Source organism: Cetorhinus maximus, chromosome 4, assembly GCF_964194155.1.
Source record: "Cetorhinus maximus chromosome 4, sCetMax3.hap1.1, whole genome shotgun sequence".
Lineage (NCBI taxonomy): Eukaryota > Metazoa > Chordata > Chondrichthyes > Lamniformes > Cetorhinidae > Cetorhinus > Cetorhinus maximus.
In genome coordinates this window covers 119,284,515-119,296,620 of record NC_135882.1, presented here as the reverse complement: position 1 = coordinate 119,296,620, position 12,106 = coordinate 119,284,515, and the positions used below count along the sequence as shown (strand labels likewise).

General features: G+C 41.0%; 1 protein-coding gene across 3 annotated transcripts in view; it reads right to left on the bottom strand.

Annotated features, from left to right (window-relative positions):
• LOC144679844 (copine-3-like) overlaps nucleotides 1-12,106 on the bottom strand; it is a 750,377-nt gene that overhangs the window by 40,520 nt on the left and 697,751 nt on the right. For 2 of the 3 annotated variants that reach the window (XM_078540694.1, XM_078540693.1), the window contains exon 2: nucleotides 1,562-1,698. In XM_078540694.1, the coding sequence (XP_078396820.1) occupies nucleotides 1,562-1,698 (137 nt within the window). Of the gene's footprint in view, nucleotides 1-1,561; nucleotides 1,699-2,980; nucleotides 3,134-12,106 lie in introns of those variants that run through there. The other variant, XM_078540695.1, reaches the window with a different exon arrangement.

Genomic DNA, 12,106 nt, shown 5'->3' with positions numbered 1-12,106 from the left:
CTCCCCTTAAAATCTCCAATGGTCTCTGCCTCAAACAGTCATTCTGACAAGTGTTCTATGCTCCAACTCCTGAGCAAAGGGATTTCTTCTAACTACTTTCTTCATGACAATTTTAAATCGATGACTCCCCAGCAAAAGAGAAGTAATCTTTACTTATTCCTCCTCTCAATACCCTTCATAATGTGAAAAATCTCCACTGAATGTCATCTTAGCCATTTCTGCTCTACTGGAAATAGCCTCAAGTCTCTTCTCATAAATTCAGATTCCCATCTCTGGCATTATCCTAGCAAATCTACAATATGGTTTTAACATCTTTTGTATGTGGCACTCAAATGTATAAAACAGTAGTTTTCCACAACTTTATATCATCACTTGTGCATTCTATGCCTCTTTTAATAAAACCAAAAAAAACATTACAGGCCATGTCTGTACACTCAAGGAATTATTCTGCAGTTCTCAACTGCTAATTTTAAAACCACTAAAGTAAAGTAGGGGAGGTGATGGCGTCATGGTATTGTCGCTGGACTAATAATCCAGAGACCCAGGGTAATGCTCTGGGGACCTGGGTTCAATCCCACCACGGTAGATGGTGGAATTTGAATTCAATAAAATATCTGGAATTAGAAGTCCATGAAGCCATTGTCAATTGTCGTAAAAACCCATCTGGTTCACTAATGCCCTTTAGGGAAGGAAATTTGCCATCCTTACCTGGTCTGGCCTACATGTAACACACAGCAATGTGGTTGGCTCTTAAATGCCTCTGAACAATTAGGAATAGGCAATAAATGCTGGCCTAGCCAGTGACGCCCACATCCCATGAATGAGTTTAAAAAATGGTTCAACAAGCCTACTTACAAAATTCATTAAACTCTAAGTAAAAACCTTCATTGAATGTTGAACCGTAAAAGTATTTCTGATTTAGTTCTTTCAGGTGAGTTGAAAAACACTATTTATAGGCTGCTAAACTCGGGCCATAACAATGTCAACAAAAATGTCATTGAAAAATAACACTATAAAATGGTATTACCATAAAAAATGCACCTGCAACTCTGCAGACAGGTTAAAAAAATAAGTGGGCCGCTTCTCATAAACCCAAATCATGCAGGATTTATATGAAGCAGTTTATGCATCACATTTTACAGCACCATTCATGTAAGTACTGTCAGAAATATAACGGTCAGAATTCCTGCAGACTTTTACTATCAATTTCTATCATATTGCACCAAAGCAAGTAGCAATCAAGGTCAGTAAAAACATTGATTACCAAAATAAAATCTAAGGACTTTGTTAGTGGTGTCCATTATGTAAGCTGACCGCACCCCCCACCCCACCACCCACTGGAGATTAAGTAGCCTGAAGAACAGTGGGATAGCAAAGTTTGAGAAAAATACCCATGTCACAAGGAAAGAAAGGAGGATGTAATAATGGAAGGCAGATCAGTAAAATAAATTAGAAAATATTCTTCCTCAACTGAATAGAAGAAAAATAAAAGCACCATTGTTATAAACTTGTTCTTCCATGGATGCAAGATTGCACCACACATCTGAAAAAAATTACCTACCTCAGCCCATTGATTTCCACCAACATTCATAAGCAATGCACACAGCGGATCTGATTTGGAAGTAACATCTTTGTCCAATAAGTTCTCACAGCAGACACTCAGTTCAACTTTACTCACACAATCTGCCATCTGCTGCCCTGCAAAATAAACAGAGCAAAGCCACATGTAGAAGAAGCAGCCAGGTTGCATTTGACTGAACCATTACATTTTCCCCTTCCTTCCTTTATAAGTCCAACTCTCGCAACCAAACATCCTAGCATTTTATTTTAACCATGTGCTCATGAATCACTTTGATGGAAGCGAAACACTGCAGATGCTGGAAATCTGAAACAAAAACAGAAAATGCTAGAAAAACTCAGCAGGTCTAACAGCATCTGTGGAAAGAAAGGCAGAGTTAACATCTCGAGTCCGTATGACTCTTCTTCAGAGCATTTTGATAGGACATTCAATTAACAAATCTCAAATCATTTGATGAAAGGTCATTAATCTGAACCTTAACTCTGTTTCTCTCTCCACAGATGCTTCGAGACCTACTGAACATTTCTAACATTTTCCCTTTTTAGTACATGAAAACATTTCATTGTTCAGAATTTTCTGCATTCCAATCTGTGCAGTATTCAGAAAAATAGCAGATGAGACAATTAGTTAAACATGGATAGAAAGGAAGTCAACGCCTTTGTAAGGCTTCAGAAAGCAACAGAGCCAAACAAGAAAACTCTGTATTAGCAGCTAACCCATCTTATAGTGAATCACAAACACTTGCAGTGAAAATTGGGAAGAAAAACTTTAAAAGAGATAAAACTAAATGCAATTGTAAAGCACTGCTACTATTTTTTATGATGAGTAAAAATAACTATTTTCCCACCAATTACAGGAATGCATTTTGATACAATCCATGTGAGGGAACTATATACCAAAATAACCAAATTTACCAAACGACCCCAATTGAAGAAATTACCAAGATTTCACATTTTGTAACTTTTACTTTAAGATGAATTAGAACCAGCATAAACCAGACATGAATTAACAAGCAAATGATACTTCAAATAAAAAGGTAAGTTTGACTTTAAATAGTCAATCTAACAAAGATACATCTTGCACAACCACAAGCACCCACATCACTCCCCACAGACACATGCCACTATGTAGCCACACAGTTCCACAATATGCTGTTCTTTATTCATGCAGGGTAGGTCAGGAGTTCTCTCCAACAGCAGCTCTACTCCCAAATTTCCTGGGTACAATTATCATTCACAAGGCACACTTCTACGACCCTCTCTCCAATTGGGTCATAACAGTCCTGATGACGTCGCTTTCCAGAGTTCCTTTTCGACTGACCAACCAATTACACCCCAGTTCACAGCTTAGCCACTTCTGGAAAACACCCATCTCTTTAGCGTCTCCAAGCTATTCATACACCTTGCAGGTTCTACACCATTTTTAGCCAACTCACACCGTGCTTCCGAGAGTTTTTGTTTCCTTTTACGCCAAATAGAAAAGCAGATCTCTTCCTGACAGAGATTTGCTTTTTCTCCTCACAAGAATTCTGTATATTCCTTTTTCTGTCTCGATCCGCTTTCTCTTTTTATCAGGGTGACCAACTCTTAAGAAATAAAATAAGGGACACTTAGACTGTACGATTGGTGGAAGGGAGGGCGGGGGGAAAAGAGGACGGGTTCTGTGGTGAGAGTGTGGCCGAGGGGTGGGGTGGGTGGGGAGGAGTCATTAATGGGTGTGAGAGCTAGGGACTCAATGGGAAAAAGAACTTGCATGTACACCATGACTCTAGCAGTCCTGCTCTCCCTGTGCTTGCCTCCTTATCGCTGCCAGCAGGAGCCCAGTGCGCCTGTGCAAAACGTAAAAGATGCAAAGGCAGCGCCACAATAATTAGCCCCTTTTTCCCTCCATACACACAGTAATAAGCCCCCCTCCCCAACGCACAACAGACAGAAACATAAAATTATTAGAGAATATAGGAACACTTGGCAAGCACTGACTAGTCCTGTACCTGACCAAAGCCCAGCATTGTTGCACTTTTTTTTTATTCTTTCATTGGATGTTGGCATCATTGACAATGCCAGCATTTTCTGCCCATCCCATTCAAGAACCTCTGGTATCTCACTCATCTTACATGTGTAAAACTTTATACAAGAGGTGTGGATGCACTGTGTGGACTGGCACTAAGCCCATACAAGATAGATCCTTGTTCAATCCACAATCTATGCATGCAAAAATAAACGAATTTCCAGAAATTATCTTCAGATGTTCACAAGCAAGTTACTCTGTAAATAATTTTAATACATTCTGTTATACTTAATCAGGGGGCACAGTGTAAAATACTGTTTAACTCAGTCTTGGAACCAATAATCCATAATATTGTTTTTGTATTCCATTTTACTGTTACTTTTATTTAGGATTGCTCAGGGATATTTGGGTTTGGATTATTTACAAGGAATATGTTCATAAACTATTTTGGCAGCCTTGTGGGACTTCTCATGTTGTGAGAAGCATGTTAGAAAACTGCTACAAATAAAATAGCATGCAGTCTGCAGCATATTACAATATCGTGGCTTCCATAACCCACAAAGGCAAAGTTTGAGCTGTTTACCAAAGATTAGGCAAATCTAATGTGACAATGTGGCAAATCCTGGGTTACATCTGTGCTGTTATTTGCTGCCCAGTACTACAAATTTGCATAACAAGTCTAATTAATATTTAAAATGCTGATTTCTGAGCAGATCTGGGCAAAGACAAATAACTTGCACATGGAACCATTAACCCTATTAGCATATTTTCAATTCAAAGAACTACTGTTCCCTTTAAACACACTCTAACACACCTAATTCTATTCAAAGGTGGGACTCATGGAGATGGAAGAGTGTTAAAGGAAATTATTCTATTTTCAGTAAGTGCTATGGTCCTCCTGTGCCCACTTTCTCAATCTCAGCTTTACGGATGTGTGTCTGATTCAACAGTTAGCTAAAGTGTCAGGAGATTGTGATTCCTGGAACATGAAAGGAATTGTGAAAACACTGCACATTTGCTTGTGCTGGTATCTTGCCTGTGGTACCAGGTGCTGCAAGTTCAAAGTCAGAGTCTTCATCACACTATAACTTAGCAAAAGGCCCCACCAAATCCTGGTGCTAACCCAACTCATCCTGTACTGAACAAAAACAAAAATAAAATACCTGGAAAAACTCAGCAGGTCTGACAGCATCTGCGGAGAGGAATACAGTTAACGTTTCGAGTCCGAATGACTCTTCAACAGAACTAAGGAAAAATAGAAGAGAGGTGAAATATAAACTGGTTTAAGGCGGGGGGGGGGGGGGGGGGGACAGGTAGAGCTGGATAGAGGACCAGTGATAGGTGGAGATTGCCAAAAGATGTCATAGACAAAAGGACAAACAGGTGTTGACGGTGCTGATATTAGCTAAGAAAATATCACCACCGTCAACACCTGTTTGTCCTTTTATCTATGACATCTTTTGGTAATCTCCACCTATCACTGGTCCTCTATCCAGCTCTGACTGTCCCACCCCCTCTTAAACCAGCTTATATTTCACCTCTCTTCTATTTTTCCTTAGTTCTGTTGAAGAGTCATTCGGACTCGAAAAGTTAACTGTATTCCTCTCCGCAGATGTTGTCAGACCTGCTGAGTTTTTCCAGGTATTTTTATTTTTGTTTTGGATTTCTAGCATCCGCAGTTTTTTGCTTTTATCATTCTGCACTGAATGTGCTTTACTCTGTTCATAGGTCACATCTGATTTCTATTATAACATTTGTAATAATAATTTATGATGTTTCAAATGCTAAAAGTCATAAAGTAGAATTAGAGCAGCCCTTAATACCATAAGTTGTTTCTCAACTCTCATCTTATTTTGAATTGCTTTCCCACCACCTTCCACCCCCATTACATATGTCGTTGTTGCAGAAATATGCAAATCTGATCTTTAAAGTGTTAATCAGGGAGAAAATTGCAAAGAAATTAGCCAAACCACACATAGTCTTAGCACGCACCTCTGTTATTTTTAATCTGCTAGTATGTGATAAATTTAGCTTGGTTCAAAGCACAACTCACCTCTGGAGCAGAGACAGATAATGCTATCTCTGATTACATTAGCTTTACTGAATAGACTTTATTTCCCGCCATTAGTGAAAGCTAATTTCTTACATCATTTATTTTCTAAAAAATGGTTAAGAAAGAACTTAAATTCAAGGAAACCATTAAAACCTAAGAATCCATTAATCTAAACTATTGTAGTAAAGAAATCCTTCAAAAACCTACCACCATTCAATGCATATTTAAGAAATTGTCTTTAAAGATTGTATATGAAGGCATTCAATCATTCTCCACTAAAGCAACAGTGTAATATTTTGCAACTGTGCCCGTTGTAGGACTTACAAAGGCAGGCACACCGATTAGCTCAGTACGAACATTATTTTGTCTCAATGCAGTGACGTTAATTCAGTATTGCTCTGTAAGGTCATTAGGTAAGTATCAGTAAGCAGCCTCATGGCATTTTTCTGCACTGTCCCCAGGGTTTAAAAGTTACCCTTGTGCCCTGCTGACCAAACTGGAAGCAGAGACATGGGCTGACCAGAGCACACCATAAGATTCTCCAAGTTACATGCAGGTTCCCCCTGACGTCATCCCGCGTCATTTTGCGCATCGGCGAGTGGGCCCCACCCCCTGCTCACCAACAGCAAAATTCAGCCCCTGGAGTTTCCAGATTTCAGAGTTCCAGCTGCAGGGGGTACAGAGAAAACGGTTCAATGGACATCCCAAAGAATTCAGTAAGAGGTGCGAGACAATTGTTAAAAATACGGCACAATCCCATAAAATAAGGTATAGTTGGTCACCCTGCTTTGTGTTTGCATCAATGTGCTTCATCCTCCAGCTCTCTTGCTTGTAGCTCTCCTTTCTGTCTGACCACACAGCTTCTGTATCTTAACTTCCTTCCTGTTAATGCTGCTTCCAGGTCAAGAGTTGCTAGGTCACATGGTCCAGTATTTATTATTCAATAAAATTACAATTTGTCCCTTTATAACTGATGCAAACTTCTATAGTGCTTTTCAAACATTCTTAAAAACAATTATAGATTCCACAGACATTTTAAAGCAATTACAATTTTTTCTAACTGCATGCCACCTTCCAAACAAATAACTCATTGAAAGTATTCTTTAAAGCCATCTTTTTATTTGAAAATAAACTTACTGATTGTGCCTCTCATGGAAAATCTATTTTATTCCAGACACACACACAAATTCAGTGTGTACAAATGCCTATTTCAACAACAAAATCTCCACCAGTACAGACATTCAGGTGATATTTATATATTATTTAAGTGTCAGTGAAGTGGAATGGACTGGTCTTTGTTTTTACAGAATTAAACAAGTGGTAAAAATCAAAGCATTATTAGACACAGATTTTTATGCTTTTTGGGAGGGAAGATTTCTATTTAATCTTCCCCTTTTGCTCCACTATACCTATGTTCATAAACAGTTCAAGTTGGTGATCTGCTCTCTGTTCTTTTTCAAAACTGCTGAGAACAGTTATCACTAGGGAGTAGACAATTTCATGCATGCCTGAGGCAATGACTTTGAAAATAAATATTTCTAACATCTAAACTAACTCTTTGTCTATAGACATTAAACATGTGCTCTAGTTCTACAATCGCACAGGCTCCGGCTCCACCATCTCTTTCCATCTCAAATAGCTTATCCATCTGCTTCTGCTTCGGTTGTGATGGCATTACAGACTACCATCCATATTCCATCAACATTTATGGATGGGTAGATGTGGTTAATAATGTGATAATGACCAGGTAATCGGTTTTTTTATAATGCTGATTGAAGCCTAAATATTGGGCAGGACAGCAGGGCTATCAACCCTGCTCTTCTTCGAATAGCGCCATGGGATCTTTTACATCCACCTGAGCAGGCAAATAGAACCTAGTCTCATCTGAAAGATAGCACCTCCAAGAGTGAAGGTGCTCCCTCAATACTGCACTGAGGCATCAACCTTAATTTTGGTGCTCAAGCTCTGGAGCGGGACTTGAACCCAGAATTTTGCGATTCAGGGGCAAGAGTGCTGCCAACTGAGCCACCGCTGACACCAACTTGGACTGTATTCCCTTGAATTTAGAAGGTGAAGAAATGATTTGAAAGATGTTTTTAACATTTAATGAGAGAGGGTAGACAGAAATAAATTATTTCTGCTGGTTAGGGTGTCTAGGACTAGGAGACAGTTTAAAAATTAGACCCAGACCTTTCAAGAGTGAAATTTGCCAACACTTCTACACACAAAAGGTAATAGAAATTGGGAACACACTTCCACAAACAATAATTGATACTTTATAGGCCACTTAGCCCCTAGAGCCTATATCATTCAATGAGATCACCACTGATCTGAGCCCCAACTTCGTATAAACTTTACCACATATCGCATAACTTTAATTGGCAAAAATCTATCAATCTCACAGAATCACATAGTGCAGAAGAGGCCCTTCAGCCCATCGAGTTTGCACCGACACGTGAGAAGCACACGTGAATCTCAAGTGAATGATATAGGCTCCGAGAGTCCCCGAGGGCTAAGTGGCCGATAAAATAGTTTCTCATAAGCAATATATTAGGCTATTTAACATTCTGGGTTATTACAGGAGTGCCAGACCCGATTTCATCCTACCACCATACAATTGACGGCACACAACCCCAGATATCACAAATGCATATAGTTCCTCCTATTCCCAAGTTCAGGCATAGGTTAAAGATTACACCTTTGTTGCAAATGGCTAACTCTCCAAACAAGGATCAAGCCCAGAACCTTGCAGCCTGAACAGCACTTGATGGTCAGATATTTACCAGTTCAATTGTTAGGAAGACACAAACTCTTTGAACATGGTATACATTCCAAGACACCAGCCAAATTCAAGATGTATTTAAGACTTCATACTTTTACCTCGTACAGGCAAGTTAGGGTAATATAAAAACACAAGATACCTAATAATATTTCTTCCTTCCAATGGCCCTTTCAATGACCAATCCATCTAGACAGAATCTAATCCCTTCATTATTTTAGAACCTCAATCATACATTTTATAAACCTGTACTTTGCTAATGGAAACAGCTGCAACTTATTGAGCCTATCTGCTAAGAGCCCCATGACAGATTATTCTCTAGTCTTCCTCCCCTGTACCTTCACCAAGGCCCTTATGAGAACTAAAACTAGGCATAGCATTTCAAGTGCAGCCATGCCCAAGTCATGCCCAGGCTTCACAGAATCACAGAGCAGAAGAGGCCCTTCGGCCCATCGAGTCTGCACTGACACGTGAGAAACACCTGGCCTAATCCCATTTAACAGCACTTGGCCTATAGCCTTGAATGTTATGACATGCCAAGTGCTCATCCAGGTAATTTTTAAAGGATGTGAGGCAACCCACCTCCATCACCTCCCAGGCAGTGCATTCCAGAATGTCACCACCCTCTGGATAAAAAAGTTTCTCCTCACATCCCCCCTAAACCTCCTGCCCCTCACCTTGAACTTATGCCCCATTGTGACTGACCCTTCAACTAAGGGGAACAGCCGCTGCCTATCCACCCTCATAAATCTTGTACACCTCGATCAGATCGCCCCTCAGTTTTCTCTGCTCCAACCCAAGTCTATCCAACCTCTCTTCATAACTTAAATGTTTCATCCCAGGCAACATCCTGGTGAATCTCCTCTGCACCCCCTCCAGTGCAATCACATCCTTCCTATAATGTGGCGACCAGAACTGCACACAGTACTCCACCTGTGGCCTCAACAAGGTTCTATACAACTCCAACATGACCTCCCTACTTTTGTAATCTATGCCTCGACTGATAAAGGCAAGTGTCCCATATGCCTTTTTCACCACCCCACTAACATGCCCCTCTGCCTTCAGAGATCTATGGACACACACGCCAAGGTCACTGTTCCTCAGAACTTCCTAGTCCCATGCCATTCATTGAATACTTCCTTGTCAAATTACTCCTTCCAAAGTGTATCACCTCACACTTTTCAGGGTTAAATTCCATCTGCCACTTATCTGCCCATTTGACCATCCCGTCTATATCTTCCTGTAACCCAAGACACTCAACCTCACTGTTAACCACCCGGCCAATCTTTATGTCAAACTTACTAATCCTACCCCCACATAGTCATCTATGTCGTTTATATAAATGACAAATAATAGGGGACCGAGCACAGATCCCTGTGGTACGCCACTGGACACTGGCTTCCAGTCACTAAAGCATCCTTCTGTTGTCACCCTCTGTCTCCTACAACTAAGCCAATTTTGAATCCACTTATCAAATTACCCTTTTTCCCATGTGCCTTTACCTTCTTTAAAAGTCTCCTATGAGGGACCTTGTATAAGGCTTTGCTGAAATCCATATAAACTACATCAACTGCACTACCCTCATCGACACACCTGGTAACCTCCTCAAAAAATTCAATCTAATTTGTTAGGCATGACCTCCCTCTGACAAAGCCATGCTGACTATCCCTGATCAAACCTCGCCTCTCCAAGTGGAGATAGATTCTCTCCTTCAGAAATTTCTCTAATAGTTTCGCTACCACTGACGTGAGACTCACTGGCCTGTAGTTCCCTGGCTTATCTCTACAACCCTTCTATAATAGCGGAACCACATTAGCTGTTCTCCAGTCCTCTGGTACCTCCCCTGTGGCCACAGAGGAATTAAAAATTTGGGTCAGAGCCCCTGCGATCTCCTCCCTTGCCTCCCTCAGCAGTCTGGGACACAAATCATCCAGACCTGGAGATTTGTCCACTTTTAAGCCTGCCAACACCTCCAATACCTCGTCATTCCCTATATCAGTTTGCTTAAGAACCTCGTAGTCTCTCTCCCCGAGTTCGATACCTTCATCCTCATTCTCTTGGGTGAAGACGGACGTGAAGTATTCATTCAACACTCTAGCGATGTCCTCTGGCTCCACCCATAGATTGCCCCCTTGGTCCCTTATGGGCCCTCTTTCCCTGGTTACCCTCTTCCCATTGATATACTTATAGAATATCTCAGGATTTTCCCTATTTTTACCAGCCAGAGTTTTCTCATATCCCCTCTTTGCTCTCCTAATTGCTTTCTTAAGCTCCACCCTGCACTTTCTGTACTCCACTAATGCCTCTGCTGATTTGCTTCCCTTGTATCTGCTAAAAGCCTCTCTTTTCCTTCTCATCGTAACCTGAATGGTCATCCATGGTTCTCTGGGCTTGTTACTTGTTACTCCTTCCTAACACCCTAGAGGGAACATGTTGAGCCTGTACCCTCCCCATTTCCTTTCTGAACACCCCCCACTGTTCCTCTGTAGATTTCCCCACAAGTAACTGTTCCCAGTCTACCTTGACCAGATCCTGCTTTATTTTACTAAAATCCACTCTCCCCCAATCCAAAACATTTTTTTGCAATTTGTCTATTTCTTTGTCCATAACAAACTTAAACTGTACCATGTTGTGGCCACTACCGCTAAAATGCTCGCCCACCACCACCTCAGCCACCTGTCCGGCTTCATTCCCCAGAATTAGGTCCAGCAATGCATCAACCCTTGTTGGACCCTCTACATATTGACCTAAAAAGTTCTCCTGTACACATTTCAAGAAATCCACTCCATCCAAGCCCTTCACACTATTTCTATCCCAATTAATGTTCGGAAAGTTGAAATCACCTAATATAATTACCCTATTGTTATTGTTTTTACACACCTCCACAAATTGTGCACATATTTGCTCCTCAATTTCCCGCTGACTATCTGGAGGTCTATAATAAACACCTAATAATGTTATTGCCCCTTTTTTATTATTATTAGAGCTTTTAAGCTCTACCCACAAAGCTTCATTTGATGCCCCCTCCAAGATATCATCTTGCCTTACTTGCAGTAACTGACTCCTTAACTAATAATGCAACGCCTCCTCCTCTTTTACCCCCTCGCCTGTCTTGCCTGAAGATTCTATATCCCACAATGTTGAGCTGCCAATCCTGCCCTTCCCTCAACCACGTCTCAGTGATGGCTACTATATCACAATTCCAAATGTCAATCCTCACCTTTAACTCCTCCGTTTTACCTGTAATACTCCTGGCATTAAAGTAGAGGCCATCCAGCCTTGCCTTACTCTCTTGAAGCTTATTGCAGCTGTACTCCCTCTGACTTGATTGTTTTACTGTATTATGATGTGTCCCTATTCTGCTAACATTCTGTGTCCTCTCCCCCTGCCGAATTAGTTTAAACTCCTCCCAACAGCACTAGCGAACCCACCCGCAAGGATGTTAGTCCCTCTCTGGTTCAGATGTAGACCGTCCCGCTTGTAGAGGTCCCACCTACCCCAGAAATTGTCCCAGCAATACAGGAATCTAAAACCCTCCCTCCTGCACCAACTCTTAAGCCACGTATTCATCTGTGCTATTCTCCTATTTCTGAGCTCGCTAGCACGTGGCACTGGGAGTAATCCAGAGATTACATCCCGAGAGGTCTTGCTTTTTAGTCTACTGCCTAACTCCCTAAATTCTTGATGC